The sequence below is a fragment of the Prionailurus viverrinus genome, chromosome B1, assembly GCF_022837055.1.
Source record: "Prionailurus viverrinus isolate Anna chromosome B1, UM_Priviv_1.0, whole genome shotgun sequence".
Classification (NCBI taxonomy): Eukaryota; Metazoa; Chordata; class Mammalia; order Carnivora; family Felidae; genus Prionailurus; species Prionailurus viverrinus.
The window spans coordinates 201081769-201101138 of record NC_062564.1 but is presented as its reverse complement, the minus strand read 5'-3'; the positions used below and the strand labels follow the sequence as shown (position 1 = coordinate 201101138).

Below are 19370 nucleotides of genomic sequence, written 5' to 3'. Positions count from 1 at the left end.
ACTGATTTTCATTTTTTTTTAATATTCTAGTTAAAGAATACAGTATGTATGATAATGATGCTTTGGAATTTATCGTGGTTCCACTGCGGCTTTATAAAAGTCCTATTTTGAAAGATATTTCATTTGTCTTCGGAAAGGCTGGGTGTTTTCTGTTAGGTATGGAGAAGGAAGCCCTAGGAGGTAGGCAAAAGCCAGGACCTGGGAAGTCTGGAGGCTACACTAAGAAACCGAGCCTTTGAGGCAAAATTTAGTCACTTTGTAGAGAATATTTGGGGGGACATACTCACTTTTAATTCTGTATAGAGCCCCTCCTTTCCTGCCTGGTCTCTGCTCTCTTTGACTCTAGGGGATGTGGGCCTTGTCTTCGTCTGACCTGCTCTTTCCCTTGTGTTCATAGGGTTGAGCTAGAAGCTAAGCCTCCAGTCCCCGCTCCCATTAAGAAATTTCTCGATTTCTGTGAACTAAAGGGCCCCACGGCCAGACCCTCTGCAAGGCTAAGCGTCCACTGTGGGCTTGGTGGCTAGAGTCACCCTACAAGCGTCAGTTTTGTGAGTCCCAGTACCCTCTCCTGGAGGACGACCAAGGAGGGCTTCTCAGAGGTGGGTGCCTGATTGAGGAAGGGACATTTGAGATTCTTCCCTGACTTCCAGGAGACTCTGACCACCTTGGTGCCATTGGTTGGATCTGTAGGACTGGAGGGCTGCCCCTCAAAATGTTGCCTGGCCAAGATTTTACCTGCTGAATGCCTTGACCAGGACAGAGAATGTGTCTGTTCCTCCTGTCCCCATGCCTGGGCCAATTCACAGAGCAAGGTAAACTCATAGCACGAATTATGGGACTCATTTTTACTTTCCAGCTAGTAGAAATAGGTCTGTCTGTTTATCTGTCTACATCTCTCTCTCTCTCTCTCTCTCTCTCTCTCTCTCTCTCCATATCTCTTTCTCTGTCCCACGTGCCTCTGCTTTTTACCCAACACTGAAGCTTGAAGACTTTCCCTATCAGTACATGAGAGTTCCCTCGTGGTGTTTTACAGCAGCTTAACATATCGTGGTGCATGTGATGCTTAAATGAAGCTGACGCTCAGCTCGTAAGACATTTAGATTCTTTTCAACCCCTTGATATTTCAAACCATCTTGAACTCTGTTCGTATATCTTCTCACTCTGGTGAGACAATAATACTGGTGAGGGCAATAATTAGTATTTCCATTTCATGGATGAGAATACTGAGACTCGGAAAGGTGGAGAGGCTTGTCCAAGGTCACGTCGCCGGCAGGTGCCCAAAGCACAGGCCTCTTTTTTTTTTTCTTTTTAACCTTTATTCATTTTTGAGGGGGGAAAGGGGAAGAAAGAGGGGGACAGAGGATCTGAAGCAGGCTCCATGCTGACAGCACAGAGCCCGATGCGGGGCTCGAACTCACAAACCATGAGATCATGACCCGAGTCGAAGACGGACCTCAACCCACTGAGCCACCCAGGCGCCCCAAACCACAGGTCTCTCTGCCCATCCCTGTGTCGCTTTGGCAGATCCAGAAATGAGGGGGATGTTTCAGCTAATCTTTGATGTGTCTGCTGCTGTTCTGGCACACGGTTCATGTAAATTTCTCATAAATATTCTTTGCAGACACTTAGACGTGAAGGCAAGTGACGTGACCGTGCCTCCTGCTCACCCATTATTTGTGGTCTTATTTGAAGGATGCTGTCCTCCGCCTGAGTGGTACCCATTCACCCAATCGTTGTGTGTCCACTGTTTCTGGGTTTCGTGACGCGCACGTGTGCACAGTCCGTCAGCAGCCCCTTCATTCAGGAGTGGGACTCAACGTGCTGAGATCGCCCGTGCGGCCCGCTGTGTTTCTGCACCCGCCGCGCCAGTCACGCAGAGGTGGCCGGGACTTGTGTCAGGCACGCCTCTCCACACCCTGTCATCTCAGAAGTGACTAGAGCTTAAGCGTGAAGATAATGTGCTCATTTTCCGATGACCTGACAAGGGAGAACGGTGACGGCACAGGTTCTTATGAAGCTTAGAAGAGAAGGTGCGTTGCCGGGGGAGGCGTTTTAGGAAGGGGAGAGAACATCCGCCCATCCAGCAAAGACTGGGAAATCCTGGACGTGGTTCCCTTTGCGTCCACTCAAGCCCCCGTCTTGTCCTTTGAGGCAGGCTCTGTCAAAGTCCTGTCCTGAAGCACGATTCTAAGGGAAGTTGTTTAGAATCTTCTTAGAATCCCACCATCCCCAGACAAAATCCAGATTCCTGAATGTGGCATTCAGGCCTCACAGGCTTCATTTTACCTTTCTAATCTCTTCCACTTCTGCCTTTCACTCACCAGAAGGTTACTAGCGTTATCTTTGGATGGCTTGAATGTAGTAACTTGTTTCTACATTGTCCATTTAAAAATGTTTACTTTTGGGGCACCTGGGTGGCTCAGTCAGTTGAGCGTCCGACTTCAGCTCAGGTCATGATCTCATGGTTCGTGGGTTCAAGCCCCGCGTCAGGCTCTGTGCTGACAGCTCGGAGCCTGGAGCCTGCTTTGGATTCTGTGTCTCCCTCTCTCTCTCTGCCCCTCCCCTGCTTGTGCTCTGTCTCTCTCTCTCTCAAAAATAAATAAATATTTTTAAAAAGCTAAAGTTTTACTTTTCATTTTTATAAAATGTAGGCATGCATTCTTTTAGAATCTAATTCTACAAGGTTTGTGCTGAAAAAGGGGCCAACTCCCAGGAGCCACACACACATACATTTTCAAGTCCCCAGAGGTAATGACCTCTAATTTTTTAGTTTGATTTCTTGGCATTTACCTCCGTATTTCCAAATAACGTGCTTATCTTGCTATTTCTTCATTTCTCTACTTTGGGTATTATCTATTTTCTTTCTTTCTTCTTTTTAATGTTTATTTATTTTTAAGACAGAGACAGACAGAGCATGAGCAGGGGAGGGGCAGAGAGAGAAGGAGACACAGAATGCGAAGCAGGCTCCAGGCTCCAGACTCCCAGCTGTCAGCACAGAGCCTGACGTGGGGCTCGAACTCATGAACCATGAGATCATGACCCGAGCAAAGTCAGAGCCACCCAGGCACCCCTGATGGAGGTGGGGGGGTTGGTTATTTTATTTTGCATTTAAAGGCATCACAGCGCCTAGAAAAAAACTACTTTTTTGAAATGCACTGAGTCAGAGACACGCATAAGGAGGCAGTTTAAACTTCCCATTTAAAATGAGAGTACTTAGCAGCATATTATTTTGAAGATGAATTTTTATTACTTTAGGTAGCCTGCATATTTAATGAAACCTGTCACAGAGATGCAAACCCGTATCCTTTCTCAGAGCCTTTTAGACAAGGATGGAATCCCTCCCTGCAGGCACATGCTTATGGTGCTGGAATTAACAAAGTAAACTTTCCAAAGAAGAGAAGAGGATTTTGGAGAATCTTTCTTGTCTTAATTCCGCTGTGCACGTGGTTCGTGCGGCACACACGAAAAGCTTTACGCTGCCCCCACGGTTTAGGTTTGAATTTGCGTAAAAAAAACCTCAAGATCCCCTCCTGGCCGCCTCACCCTGCCCTGTCCTTCTGCAGGAGACGCGGCTTTCAGGATATTTGGGCCACCACCCGTCCAAGGATGGGGCTGAAGGAGGCCGTTCGGAGGTCACGGAGACAGGAAATCTGAGCTCATGGCAGGTGTGGCAGGAGGGCACTGCTCCTCCCTTTCTGGGTCGCCTGCCCGTCACTCGTGTTTTTCCTCTCGAGGAACTCTCCGTAGGTTTGCCATAGCCCTTCCCACTTCCTCGGGGTGTGTAAATATGTCACCGTTTAATCAGGCTGTGGCCTTTAAATATGTGCAGCCTCATCCCCAAAGGCAAGGGAATTAAAAGCAAAAATGAACTACTGGGACCTCATGAAGAGAAAAAGCTTCTGCACAGCAAAGGGAACAACCAACAAAACTAAAAGGCAACCGACGGAATGGGAAAAGATATTTGCAAATGACATATCGGACAAAGGGCTAGCATCCAAAATCTGTAAAGAGCTCACCAAACTCCACACCCGAAAAACAAAGAATCCAGTGAAGAAATGGGCAGAAAACATGAATAGACACTTCTCTAAAGAAGACATCCGGATGGCCAACAGGCACATGAAAAGATGCTCAACATCGCTCCTCATCAGGGAAATACAAATCAAAACCACACTGAGATACCGCCTCACGCCAGTCAGAGTGGCCAAAATGAACCAATCAGGAGACTATAGATGCTGGAGAGGCCGTGGAGAAACAGGAACCCTCTTGCACTGTTGGTGGGAATGCAAACTGGTGCAGCCGCTCTGGAAAACAGTGTGGAGGTGCCTCAAAAAATTAAAAATAGACCTACCCTATGACCCAGCAATAGCACTGCTAGGAATTTACCCAAGGGATACAGGAGTACTGATGCAGAGGGGCACTTGGACCCCAATGTTTATAGCAGCACTCTCAACAATAGCCAAATTATGGAAAGAGCCCAAATGTCCATCAACTGATGAATGGGTAAAGAAATTGTGGTTTATATACACAATGGAATACCACGTGGCAATGAGAAAGAATGAAATATGGCCTTTTGTAGCAACGTGGATGGAACTGGAGAGTGTGATGCTAAGTGAAATAAGCCATACAGAGAAAGACAGATACCATATGTTTTCACTCTTATGTGGATCCTGAGAAACTTAACAGAAACCCATGGGGGAGGGGAAGGAAAAAAAGAAGAAAAAGAGGTTAGAGTGGGAGAGAGAGCCAAAGCATAAGAGACTCTTAAAAACTGAGAACATTGGGGCGCCTGGGTGGCGCAGTCGGTTAAGCCTCCGACTTCAGCCAGGTCACGATCTCGCGGTCTGTGAGTTCGAGCCCCGCGTCGGGCTCTGGGCTGATGGCTCAGAGCCTGGAGCCTGTTTCTGATTCTGTGTCTCCCTCTCTCTCTGCCCCTCGCCCGTTCATGCTCTGTCTCTCTCTGTCCCAAAAATAAATAAACGTTGGAAAAAAAAAATAAAAAAAAATAAAAAACTGAGAACAAACTGAGGGTTGATGGGGGGTGGAAGGGAGGGGAGGGTAGGTGATGGGCATTGAAGAGGGCATCTTTTGGGATGAGCACTGGGTGTTGTATGGAAACCAATTTGACAATAAATTTCATATAATAAAAAAATAAAAATAAAAATAAATATGTGCAGCCTATCATATGGCAATTATACCTCCGTAAAGCTTTAAAAAAAAAAACCCATGCGTGGGGAGGTATTATTCCCATTTCACAGATGAGGAAATAGAGTCATACGCAGCTGAATGAATTTGCCCAAGGTCACGAGCTAGTGAGTGACAGTAAGTGACAGAGCTGGAAACCGTACTCGGGCCTCTGGCTCTGGAGCCCTTGGCCCCCCTTCACCCCTGTGCCTACTTGGGTCCTCGGTTGGGAGCTCTTTCAGGGTCAGATTCTTGTCTCCCTCATCTTTACCTCTTCTCTACCCCCGCCCCCTCTCCTAAGTGCATCACACATTCCTTTATATGATACCTACTTGGTGCTCAGTAATTAGTTTTTGGATTGATGAATGAAAGCATAAATGGGATTTTCTGTCTGCAGACTTGCAGTAAGAAAGTAGCTGTGGGAGAAAGGCATTTGCAGGAAGACTGTGAAGATCCTTGAAGCATGTTAGAGACCCCGCGTCCCCATGAAGAAGCCATCAGACACGGCTCTTGGGTCTCACTCTCCCGAGGCTTTGCCCAGTCTTGGAGGGATGTGGGGGCACCGCATGAACTGTGTGGACGCCTCAGGCTGGGTGTGACTGCCAGCCAACCCAGGAGGCCCAGGTGTGATCCGAAGTCACCATGGGAACCCATCAGCGGGCAGGTGACTGTCACCTGGTTGTCCACATTAGGGCAAGGTGGGGGTCTAGTAGCACCCTCTTGAGAACGAGGCTTCTTGTTCCCGTTCGAGCAGGGAAATGAACATCTGTCTTCCAGACCAGCTCTGTCCGTCTGCCATACTTCTGTGCCTTCTTGCCTCTGGCCCCCGATGTTTGTGGGCGTTGCCGTGAACCAGATATGCAGGTACCTATACTGTGTATCTTTGCAGACCCTGCCTTCCGTTGGTGGCTCCTCTCCGTTCTCTGAGGCTGGTCAGAGGCCCTGCCTCTCCAAGAAGCGTTCGTAGGGCCCCCCAGACAGAAGTTTCTTCCCCAGCCGGCAAGCTGTCTGTTTGTTCCTTTGGGGGACTTCTTCCCTCTTCACCCCCATCAGACTTCTTCCCGAAGGTCAGGTTGCAGAGGTGAAATCTGCGCTTTTCCAACTGGGCCTTGTCTGCTTCCGAGGGACACATGGATGGACATGGTAGGGCTGTGCAGCCACGGGAGATCCGGGCTCAGCATCCTCTGCCGGCCCCCACATCACATAAGTATTCTTCCCTGTGTCAGCCACCCGAGACCTCTCCGAACATAAACAGATGAATATTAAAAATAGGTTACATGAAGGGGCGCCCGGGGTGGCTCAGTCGGTTAAGCGACCGACTTCAGCTCGGGTCATGATCTCGCCGTCCGTGGGTTCGAGCCCCGCGTCGGGCTCTGTGCTGACAGCTCGAAGCCTGGAGCCTGCTTCGGATTCTGGGTCTCCCTCTCTCTCTGCCCCTCCCCCACTTGTGCTCTGTCTCTTTCTCTCAAAAATAAAATAAGCATGAAAAATTTTTTAAAAATCGGTGACATGGCAGAAAACAGAATTCCACAAAGTTTTTCAATATTTCTCATCGTGGTAAAATATAGATGGTGTGAGACTTACCGTCTTAACCGCTTCTGCTCATCCAGGCCAGTGCCATGAAGTGCGTTCACCCTGTTGTGCAAAGCGTCCCCGCCACCCGTCTTCCCAAACTGAACCTCTGTCCCCACGAAACACCGGCTCCCCGTGTCTGCTGCCCCCAGCCCTTGGCACACATCATCTGCTTTCGGTGTCTATGGACTTGACTGCTCTAGGAATCCTACAGTGTCTGTCCTTTTGTAACTGGCCTATTTCACGGAGCACGCCGTCCTCCAAATCGTAGCCTGTGTCAGAATTTCCTTTCCTTTTAAGGCCGTGTGATACCCCGTCCGTATCTGGGTTACGTTTACCTTTGGTTTTGCAAATGAAATTCCACACGCACTTTTTTTGTTTTTAAGTAACTTTTTAAGGTTTATGTATTTATTTTGAGAGAGAGTGTGTGTGTGTGGGCAAGTGGGAGAGGAGCAGACACAGAGGGGGAGAGAGAGGTTCCCAAGCAGGCTCTGTGCTGTCTGCGCAGGGCCCGACGCGGGGCTCAAACTTATTAACCGTGAGATCGTGACCTGCGCCAAAACCAAGAGTCGGACGCTTAACCGACTGAGCCACCCCAGGCGCCCCGAAATTCCACACGCGTCTAAAGATTAAAGGAAAGACTTCACCAAGACACGTGTTCAAGCAGGCCGCTTTTTGGCTTGTGGCGTCCCTGTGAGGGGAGGGGGGTGCACATTAAAGGGAGCTGCCATCAGGGGCTCGGGGGGCCACGTGTGAGAAGCATCAGGCCCCCTTGTTCATGTGGCATCTTTTCTGGAGAAAGTAGGAGAGACTGGGGACCTAGAGAAGACACACTGATGTCAGAATGAACTGCTTGGTTGTGGGACCCAGGGGAGTGGATGCATTCCCTTGTCTGGGGTTTCTGGAGCTCCTCAGGTCCTGGGGTCCTCCCCCCGAGGGGCTCGGGTCCCCGCTGGGTCAACGGTGCGGTGAGGGCCAGCAGGAGGAGGAAAGGCAGAGACAAGAGTGACAAGCATGTGCTCGGTGAGGACACATTTCTAACACAGTGGTTGGAACCAGGGACGGAAGGACAAATAGAGGATCTTCAGGAAGACGAGGATGCCGGGCGTTTCAGTCCCGCGGGGAGCCCCCAGGCACCCAAGAAGGGTGGAGTCCCAGGGGTGCGGTGGGGGGAGCAGAGGAACAGATGAGACTTTGCAGGCGTACCTCTGCTGGGAGCGGGGTGGGAAGGGGCTCAGAGCCTGTTCCGAAGTTTAAACTTTCATCCTCTGGATGGGATTTCACGCTGGGTAGCCACGTAATTCCCTGTACCTTCCAGAGTGATAAATGTGGAGGGAACGGCCAGACTCCAGAAGCCCCAGCGAGGCGAGTGTTTGCAAACAGAGACGCCCCGTGGTCCCAAATTGCACGCTGCACCTCCCAGGGCTTGCTTCTTTGCAAGTCGTGGAGGCCCTTCCCGAGCCCCCCCACCCCCACCCCCAGTGAATGGGTGCTTGAGCTCAGCCTAGCGGGGTGCTGTCTGGAAGTCCTCTCTCCACACCACCCGCCACTCACCTGTGTGGCTTGTGGCCTGCCGTCCCCAGGTCCGCGGGGAGCTGCTCCGGGAACGCGTGCAGCATCTGGAGGCCCAGGAGGCACGCTTCGCGGAGTCCCTCGCCTCCCTGCAGTTCCAGAAGGCCGCCAGGATAGCCAAGACCCTGTGGGCTTACACCGCCCTCCTGAGCGTCCAGGACCTGCTCTTGGAGGAGCTGAGTGAGTCGGAGACCCTGACGAAGCTGGCCTGCGAGCAGATCCTGGGGTCGCACAGCCCGGTGAGCACGGGGGCTCGGGAAGGAAGAGGGGACGATCGGGATGGGCTCCTCTGGCTCCCCCCCCCACCCCCCCGCCAGCAAGTGGGTGGTCGCCTGCCCTGTGTATGCTTCAGGGTCGCAGTGAGGACTAAGTGAGGGAACTTACAACCCCGAGGCTGCTCGATTGCCTTGCCTCTGAGAAGTAACCTTTTGAATTATAACATTTTTAACACCTCTGAAACCGGGATGCGTCTCCCACATCCACAGCAGCATCAGGAGCTCCATCACAGAGCTGTGAAAAATAACAGTGTGGCTTTCAATTAACGGCACCCTAGATGCGATGAAATACCGCACCGTTGTTTACGTTTATGATCACATTTGTACGGTTATTCCCGCACGCCGCATTTTTTTCAAGGTGCGAGAGGTGTATTCATAAAACAAAAGCCATGGAAGTAACTGAGGACTAACCTTAGATCCTTTAGGAGAGTTTTTTAGAATTTCGTATGTGACTATCCTACCTATAGAGAGGAAAAGGAATTCAGGCTTATTGAGTATATGCGAGCAAAAGCGCTAACAAGCTGTGAATGGGCATACTCTCATTTGAGCGTTAATAATTCGTAAGCATGCGTCTAAAAATGACCCGTTAAGCGCGACTGAGTATAAGTTGCGGTCTTACTGCTGGACCTTTATGCTCCCTGTCACACATTATATCGCTTAGTTATAGCACTGTGCTGTGAAGTAGGTACTGCTGTTCAGTTCTCGGGTAGAGAAATTGAGATCCCGGCAGGTGGCATATCAAGTTCTTTGTGAAGTCCACGCGGCTAATAAAGAAATGCCAGGAGCGGAATGCAGTCTGTTTCTGACTTAAACTCTCTCGGTCACGTTCATGGACCGTCCACCTTGATCTTGCCGGTGGGGGTTAAAAGTCATAAATAACAGTAGATTCTGAAGAGTCCAGAACTGGTTTCCCATAAACATCATGCGTCCTGCACTGTGACCACAATTATGACGTTTATTTCTGTCAGGGGTAGAAAGGTGTGGAAACGTTGGCATTCCAGCACAAAACATCTGGATGCTAAATAAATAAAAATGAGCATACTTCTTAGTGCTTTGTGAGTTCACAAGAGAATGTGGAAAATTCCCAAAGGCCAAGGATATCCTGCGGAAGGCAAATCCAGAGGCTCAGATCCAGGGAAAAAGACTGAAACCTACAACCCAGGGATTTGGGGTTCATTTGGGGGAGACAGGAGATGAGGCTGGGGGTGTTCGAGGAGGTAGGACACCCAGGGTGGGGGTGGGAAGAGAAAGTCACCTGCTGTCAGAGGTGTTACCAGGGAAACCTGTCCTTCCCTCCCTTCCCCAGCCCTGCTCCGGGGGTGGGGTGGAGGGGAGTCTCCCCGTGAATTTGTAGTCAAAGGCTCTTGCTGCTGTGAGGAAGGAATCCAAAAATACTTTAGCCCTCCAGTCAGGAAATCTCTAAGCTGATACATTAAATTAAAGTGGTTTATATACACAATGGAGTACTACGTGGCAATGAGAAAGAATGAAATACGGCCTTTTGTAGCAACGTGGATGGAACTGGAGAGTGTGATGCTAAGTGAAATAAGCCATACAGAGAAAGACAGATACCATATGTTTTCACTCTTATGTGGATCCTGAGAAACTTAACAGAAGACCATGGAGGAGGGGAAGGGGGAAAAAAAAGAGAGGGAGGGAGCCAAACCATAAGAGACTCTTTAAAACAGAACAAACTGAGGGTTGGGGGGGGGGGTGGGAGGGAGGGGAAAGTGGGTGCTGGGCATGGAGGAGGGCACCTGTTGGGAGGAGCCCTGGCCGTATGGAAACCAATTTGACAATAAATTTCATATAAAAAAAATAGAATAAAATAAAATGGTTGTAGGTTGAATGACGCCTCTGGTGCATGGCCAAAGCCACGGCACATCCTCGCCAGAGAAAAATAGCCTCAATCTGGGCAACTCGGGATTTTCACAGATAAATTTCAGCCAAATAAGGATTCTCAATTGAATTTCGGAGTCCCCAAACACGTAAGCAAGACAAGATGATGTATGTGTCAGAGAAACAAAACCCAACAGATTAAAATCCCTAAAGACGTCGGATGCTCGGATTCGCAGCCTAGACTATAAAATCACGATTTATGACATTGTCTTAAAAATTAAAGGTGCTACCAAAATGATTTTAAAGTTTCATTCACCTGGAGAGCAAAGCAAGTCTCCAGTTGCGTATATGTGATAGAAGACCCAAGATAATGAAAAGAAAACTTGATAGACCGTTGATGAGTCGTTCGTGATAGTGAGGGATTTCTGCACACCCCCCTCTTTCTGTGGGCGATCAGACGAGACACAGGGAAAGATACCAATGAACTGAATAACCCATTCATCAACCTGTATTTAATGTGCACCTACGGAATCTTACAGCTGGCAATTAACAAACACATCTTCTGCAGCACACGTTGGAACAGTTAAGGAAACGACTATATAATATCATTTTGACCACCTTTTTGAAAAAAAAGACCAATTAGGTTTAAATCCACTTAAGAAATGGTCACTACTCCAAGCCCATACTTTGGAAGTTTTAAAACTTACCTCTGAATAAGTCATTGGTCAAAGAAATCATAATGGAAACTTCTAAAACTGTAGAACAGAAAAATAATGTAATAATGTAAATAAAACAGATCAAAATTTGTGGGATTTGGCTAACGCAGCTTTTCAGCCCTAAGAGAAATGAATGCTCTAAACTTATACTAGAGAAGAAAAGCTCACAATTACAATCATATCAAAAGCTAGAGGGTAATGGTGACAAATTAATCTGTAGAAAGAAGGAAGGAAGGTTGCATAAATAAAATTTTAAAAACTGCCAAAATCCAACCAAACAAAACTATGATAGAAAAGATCAATAAAGAGAAGAGATGAATTTTCTGGGAAAAAAAAAGTCTAATAAAATATACAAAGCTCTGACACAAGTGACCATTTAAAAAGAGATAAGGGATGAGTAAATAATATTGTATGTATGTATGTATGTTTTTAATTTATTTTTAAATGTTTATTTATTTTTGAGAGAGAGAGAGAGAAAAAAACAGAGTGTAAGTGGGGAGGGTCAGAGAGAGGGAGACACGGAATCCGAAGCAGGCTCCAGACTCTGAGCTGTCAGCACAGAGCCCGATGCGGGGCTCGAACTCACAAACCACAGGATCATGACCTGAGCCGAAGTCAGGATGCTCAACCGCCTGAGCCACCCAGGCACCCCTGGGACAAGTAAATAATAAAAAGCAACATAACTATAGATGAAGTAGAGTTTTTAAAAACAAAACTCTATCTGGGGCGCCTGGGTGGCACAGTCGGTTAAGCGTCCGACTTCAGCCAGGTCACGATCTCTCGGTCCGTGAGTTCGAGCCCCGTGTCAGGCTCTGGGCTGATGGCTGAGAGCCTGGAGCCTGTTTCCGATTCTGTGTCTCCCTCTCTCTCTGCCCCTCCCCCATTCATGCTCTGTCTCTCTCTGTCCCAAAAATAAATAAACGTTGAAAAAAAAATTAAATAAAAATTAAATAAAAAAAGAAAAAAAAACAAAACTCTATCAATGATTTCATGTAGATAGACTTGCAAACTGAAATAAAATGGAAGAATTTCTGGAAAAATGTAAATCATCAAAATTGACTCAAGTAGAAGTCATCTATTTATAATCCTATTGCCATGAAAGAAATTGATTCGGTAATTAATAAGTCTTCTAAGACACACAAAAATACACCTACCCCGATAGTTTTATAGGTGAGCCCCAACAAATTTTTCCACCTCATCTACACAATATTCCTCATTTTGTGAAATGAGGGACTATTCCTCATTTTGTGAAGCTCAGACAACCTTTACACCGAAACCAGACATGGGTAATATGAGAACAACAAACCCTTCGCCCTTACTTGCAAACTTGGACGTACAGTTTGTAAACAAAAATTAACATAGGCCAGCCAGCCATGAGATAATGAGTACAGCATGGCCAGGTTCAGTTTTTCCCAGGAATAGAAGGTCGGTTTAACCTTAAAATCTCCATTTACAAAGTTTGCCAGATTAGCAGATTAAAGGAGAAAAGAAAAAACTCAAAGAAAAGAAAAAACACGATCGTCTCAGCGTAACAGACAAAAACTTCTTGGCAAATTAGTGACAGGAGGGAATCTGCACAGGGTATTTACCCAAAATCCACAGCAAGTATGGCTGAGGGGTGATGGGCATGGCCCTGAATTATAGGTGAAGGATGCAAAGCCTTCGGAGGAGGGGCAGGTCAAGGTCGTCTATCGATTAGGGGCAGAGTAGATATGAAGAGCCTCTGGTGTTAGGTTCACATTGTGTCTGCTCCTTCTGGGTGCCCTGGGCAGCCCGTCAACTCAGCCCTGAGGTGCTCGGTGCCTCTTTTTATTTGAGACCACCCTGATTTCTGTAGTCATTGGGTTGGATGGGACGCTTACATTTTCTGTTTATCTCACAGCCTTTGGGGGTAAGCACCAAAGCTTCCTTATTCTTGAACGTGTTTGCAAGAGTTGGGTATCCCGAATTGGAACCACGGGTCCTGAGTCAGATGATGTAATTATGAAGTTGGTGGTAAGGCAATGGATGTGATGCCAGTGTTTTCTCGATTTGCGTTTGGAGGGAAGACAAACCTGTTGTTTGGCTCCAGATATTAGACTTTCATTCCACAGTGGATCATTCTGTCAAAACCGCTTTCCCTGGTGAATGGGCTTCTAAGCTGTTAAACCCTCAGGGGACTTAAAAAAAAAAAAGCATGGCATGAAATGCTGTGAAAGGAATGAGTCCTAAGAAAAGTGTATCGTGTATCAGGTGCACCTCCTTGGATGGAAGATTTAGACTTATCTTGTGAAACGGGAACGCACACGAGGCATAATTGGATCACGGAGGCAAGCAGCGGAACGGGCAAGTCTGCACAGGATGGACTTCCTCGGCACAGATCATGGGACCCCGGACTGACTGTACCCACCGAGTTCACACCGTAGCTTAAATTGCTGTGTTTCCCTTCTTCCAAGTCTGAAGCCGGTGTCTTCCTCTGTTCGTGCTCTGGCTTACTGCCCTCTTGCTGTCAATCACCCAGTCTGCGGATTCTGCCTGAACTGTTTTCTTTCCCTCACTTCTGACGTCGGCCGCCCAGCTTCACTGCTGGCATGAATCTAGGCATGAAAAAGAAAAATAACACTACTGGGAAGTCGCTCACATTAATCGAGCTCTTGTTAAGTCCAAAGCATCCTGTTAAGTGTTTGAACCTTCTGTCAATCCCATGATGCATTGTTTAAAAATGTTTCCTGGGGCACCTGGGTGGCTCAGTCGGTTAAGCATCGGGCTTCAGCTCAGGTCATGATCTCAAGGTTCGTGGGTTCGAGCCCCACGTCGGGCTCTGTGCTGACAGCAGACCTGAGCCAAAGTCGGACGCTCAACCGACTGAGCCACCCAGGTGTCCCAACCCCATGATACTCTTATACCCATTCTACCCATTCTAGAGGCTCAGGAGGGTTACATCATTTCACCAAGCTCCAGCAGCTGGCAAGTAGGGCTTACCCCTTCTCCCGCAAAGCCCGGCTCCTGTACGCACATCAGTTTCCACGCCCCCCCCCCCCCCCCCCGCTCTGGTCCCCTCCACCCTGCAGCCAAGGAATCTCTGAAACATAAAACCGATCATTGACAGCCCCACCCCCAGCTCTGTATTTAAAAACCTCACCTCAGGGTGCCTGGGTGGCTCAGTCTGTTGAGCCTCTGACTCCTGGTTTTCAGCTCAGGTCATGGTCCCAGGGTTGTGGGATCGAGCTCCGAATCGAGCTCTATGCTGACAGTGTGGAGCCTGCTTGGGATTCTCTCTCACTCTGCCTCTCTCTGCCCTTCCACTGCTCGTGCTCTCTCTGTCTCTTTCTCTCTCAAAATAAGTAAGTAAACATTTATTAAATAAATAAATAAATAAATAAATAAATAAATAAATGCCTCATTCCACCACTTGGGGACGGACCCCGCGTTTGAAACCTCTGGACTTTCTGTTGCTTCTGCACACTTGAGAGACATTCAGGCCTCTGTTCCTCTGAATCACCTCTGTCTGGCTTCTTCACCCCTTTGCAAGCTCCTATCCATCTTCTGAGACAAGCCACACGTTGCCTCCTCTGTGAAGCCACCCGTGATTCCCTTGGGCAGAGTTGGTCTCTTTCAGCTTTGCGCTCCCATGTCCTCCCTCCTGAGTCTCGGCGATAGCAGATGATGTCTGTTTCCTGTCACTATAACCGCACAGCTGTCTCCCACACTGGACTGCGAGTTCCCAGAGTCTGGGGGCCGTGTCTCATGCACTCCTGATCTCCGGTGCCCAACGAAAGGCCTGGACGTGTCTCCTCAGTCTGTCTGTCTATCATCTCGTTGTCTATCCATCTCCCCATTCCTTCAGCAGATACCTGTGGAGTGGGTCCCAGAGAAACCGAGCTGAGGGGTACGGCCCAGAGTCAGAACAACGTGACATCACCCCTCAGCGTGGCGCCCAGGCAGCTCTGTGCCTTCAAGGAGATTTTCCTGCACTCTCTATGCGTCCGCCACCTTATCTCTAATGGCGTGATAGCACCCTCCTACCTTGTACCGAATCGAGTCTGGCCATGTACGCATCGGGTACGTGCTGCTGCCATTATTACTGTTATGAATAATGAAGACAGTGACGCTGATGCTGACCGTTATTCCTTCTACCAGCCAGGCCCTGTGCTCCCTGCCCTCAGCAATTCAACTTCAGTAAGGAGAGCAGGCATGACGGAAGACCGCCCCAGAACCGAGCCTTGGATTCCATTTGTGCAAAGTGGCAGGTGGGCGGACGGGTGGCGGAAGGCATTTGGGGGGACGGAGCGGCCTCTGGGACAACTGGACAATGGCAGTTACAACCTTTAGGACACAGTCCATTCACGTTCTGTGGCCAGCCAGGGCTCACCCGGTCTTGGAAAACACGTGTGGCGCTCTCTGTGCTCTACTCATGCTGTGGAGAGACAGGCAGGTGCGGGTTCGAGCCTTCCTTCCCCATGTGGTGGCCGGGGCTGGCGTCTCAGCGAGAGTCTGGTCCGGGACCAGGCTCCAGATGTGCTGACACAACAGACTGTCGGATACTCATTAACGCTGTTGGAAGCTCTGGGCTGGTTTCTCTTTCCATATGGGATACTGCAACGAAATGGATGGCCATAATTAGAAACCTGCGTGCCTTAGAGGACCCTCCTCGGAAGTGTCCAAAGTCTTCCATGGCCCTGGCGGGCAAAACCCAAGTGCTCACCACACTTTGCCTTTGGTTTACCTCTCTGGCCCTTTCTTCTTCTCTCTTAGTTCTTGAGTATTCCTGAGCTGGAAGTGCGGGGGGGGGGGGGGGTGTGCTTTGAGAACCTTTTGAAAATTAGATGCAAACTTTGGCTCCTCAGTAGGAAAGCAGACTCTTTGACACTTATTTTAGGAAGATGATGGACCACCATTGTCTCATGGAGCCCATCCGAGGCCCCTTAGGACTAAAGCCCAGCCTTACCCTCCAACCCCACTTAGAACACTAGCCTGTCTGCTGAGTAACGGATTCAAGGTGCCTGCCTTCTACGAGTCGTGGGACCTTCCAGTCTCCCCTGTGCCCCTTACCCACTGAGCTGTAGACAGTCTCTTGTAGCCAGATTATCCGACTCTGGTGGCCTAAGAATGCAGATTTCTTCTGTTCGGCCAATGAGAGGCAGATTAGCCAATGATTAAGGACACAAACCCTGGATTCCCCTGGCCTGGCCTCAAATTCTGTCTCTGCCACTTAATTACTGCATGAAACAGAAGCTTGCTTTAATTCGTCTGCCTTAATTCCCTTGTCCATAATGGGGAAAATAAGACTATGCATTACTTAGGGCAGAAAAACAGACCCCCTATCAATGGAACAGAATAGAGAACTCAGAAATGGACCCACAAACGTATGGCCAACCAATCTTTGACAAAGCAGGAAAGAATATCCAATGGAATAAAGACAGTCTCTTCAGCAAGTGGTGCTGGGAAAACTGGACAGCGACACGCAGAAGAATGAACCTGGACCACTTTCTTACACCAGACACAAAAATAAGCTCAAAATGGGTGAAAGACCTCAATGTAAGATGGGAAGCCATCAAAATCGTCGAGGAGAAAGCAGGCAAAAGCCTCTTTGACCTCAGCCGCAGCAACTTCTTACTTGACACGCCTCCGGAGGCAAGGGAAACAAAAGCACAAATGAACTCCTGGGACCTCATCAAGATAAAAAGCTCTGCACAGAGAAGGAAACAATCAGCAAAACTAAAAGGCAACCGACAGAATGGGTGAATATATTTGCAAATGGCATTAAGATAAAGGCTTAGTACCCAAAATCTATAAATAACTTATCAAACTCAACACCCAAAAAACAAATAGTCCAGTGAAGAAATGGGCAAAAGACACGAATAGACACTTCTCCAAGGAAGACATCCAGATGGCCAACCGACACATGAAAAAATGCTCCACACCACTCATCATCAGGGAAGTACAAATCAAAACCACACTGAGATACCACCTCGCACCTGTCAGAACGGCTAACATGAACAACTCAGGCAACAACAGATGTTGGCGAGGATGCGGAGAGAGAGGATCTCTTGCACTGCTGGTGGGAATGCAAGCTGGTGCAGCCACTCTGGAAAACAGTATGGAGGTTCCTCAAAAAACTAAAAATACAACTACCCTATGGCCCAGCAATTGCATTACTAGGTATTTATCCAAAGGATAAATGGGTATGGGGCATTAAGGAATCTACTCCTAAAATCATTGTTGCACGATATGCTAACTTGGACGTAATTTAAACAATTAAAAAAGCCAAGAAGACTATGCATTCTATAGGGCCGTTACAGGACTCAGTGAGACCAATCTCTGGAAGCACTTAGCACGGCGCCCAGCATGCTGTGGGTCCTGTTGGGCTGCTGTGCCCCCGTACAGGCCTCGCCCCCGGGCAGACGGATGTGTGCTGATGCCCCACGTATGTCAGCGGCAGGTGCCAGCCGCCAGGCACGGTGCTGAGCGCTGCAGTCAGGGAGGTGGGGACGTCGCCCTGCCCTCTGGGGTTCACACTGTACAGAAAGGTGCAGGGACTTCAGGCAGTTGCAGACACGGGGCAGCATCTTGGTCCCCATAACAACACACCATAGCCTGGGGGCTGAGGCAACAGACACTTTTCTCATGGTTCTGGAGGCTGGAAGTCCAAGATGAAGGTGCCAGCGGTCACCTGCTGCTTGGGGCTTTCTTCCTGGCCGGCAGACTCAGTGACTCCTCACGTGGCAGAGATTAGGGGCTCTGGTGTCTCCCTTCCACTTCTTAGGACACTAATCCCATCATGGGGCCCTACCTTAGACGACGTCTAAACCCAAATGCCTCTCCAAAGCCCCACTCCCAAATACCATCCCATGGGGATTAAGTCTTCAACATATGAATTGTGAGAGGCCCCAGACACTCGGTCTGTGACGGGCACGTCGTACAGGGGAGGTGAGTGGGCGCCTTAGGAGAGGGGGAGTCTGTATCTTCCGAGGGACCTCAGGAGCCCTTCACTGAAGAAGTGCTCCTGAGCCAGGGCTTGAAAGGAGACCCAGAATTGGCCAGGCAAGCAGAGGAGGGCCCCACAGGCGTCAGGAGCCGTGTGCACAAAGGCCGGGAGGCGTGAGGGGTCCCGTCGCAGTCGATTTGTGCCGTTTGCGTGGCCGGATGGGTGCGGGAGGCCAGGTCACGCGGGTCCGGGAGGTCGGATATAACCCCGGGCCCACTTGCTTTGTGCTCACCGCCACCCCTCTGTGCGCACACAGGAGCTCCAGGAGCTGGGGAGGAAGCTGGAGGGCAGGCTGGCGAACCAGGAGGCCGCGCAGCTGCAGCGGGCGCTGGCCAGTCGGCAGCAGTGGGCCGGCGACGGGCCCGGGCTTCTGAACGAGCCCGAGGACGCGGATTCCGATCGGCAGGTCTCCGCTGTCCTGCAGCAAGCCCTGGGCAAGGGCCGGAAGTTACTGGAACACCAGCAGCAGAGGTGAGCCCAGCGCCCCGTGGCGCCGTGTGGCGTCGGTCCCCTGTAGGCCTGGTTGGCACCCGGCCTCCCAGCTCCGCCGGACGCGGTCCCCGGGCTGTCATGCTCCTGTGTCAGGCATCCTCCAGCGCTCAGACACCTGCTGCTAACTTAGCTCACTTGGTCCCTGATATCTTCTTATACTTGGTTTCATTGAAGTTTTTACTGAACATATGTTTTGAACTTTTTACTTTTAAATAGTTATAGACTCACAAGAAGGGAGCAGAAATAGTGCGGGGAATCGCCGTGTGCCCTTCCCCCCAGCCTCCCCCAGTGGCAGCATCGTTGGTAACCACAGCGCGTTATCCAAACACTGACTCAATACAGCGAATGCAGGCCTGACTCCGATCTCACGGTAAACGTAACCGTTTGCATCCTGCTTTGGAACAGACAGAAGCCCGGTCTTTGTTAGGGCTGCACTTTGCATTCTTCTTCCCTAACAGACCATTGGCCTTTGCCAAGAACTCTTGGGAAACGTAACTTTTTAACAGCTTCATCATTTTCCACCATGAGTAGAATGTTGATGTGGAAAAGACAGGGTGCAAACTATAGACACAGTGTGATTCCCTTTATGAAAACGCACACGCAGAAATTAATTAGAAGGAAACAGACCAAATTGTAACGGACGTGACCCCTGGGTGGCGAGATTCTGGGTTATTTTAATTTATCCAATTTTGCTTGCCTATACACACAACAGCAAAGTGCAGTTCTCGTGTGGAAGTCAGAAAGCCTGAGAGAGAC

General features: G+C 49.2%; 1 protein-coding gene across 1 annotated transcript in view; it reads left to right on the top strand.

The window, feature by feature from the left end:
• The window catches only part of EVC2 (EvC ciliary complex subunit 2), a 135108-nt gene that overhangs the window by 106617 nt on the left and 9121 nt on the right, over positions 1 to 19370 (top strand). Inside the window, exons 17-18 of the mRNA XM_047856663.1 lie at positions 8337 to 8564; positions 18379 to 18593. Coding sequence (XP_047712619.1) covers positions 8337 to 8564; positions 18379 to 18593 — 443 coding nt within the window. The remainder of the gene's footprint in view (positions 1 to 8336; positions 8565 to 18378; positions 18594 to 19370) is intronic.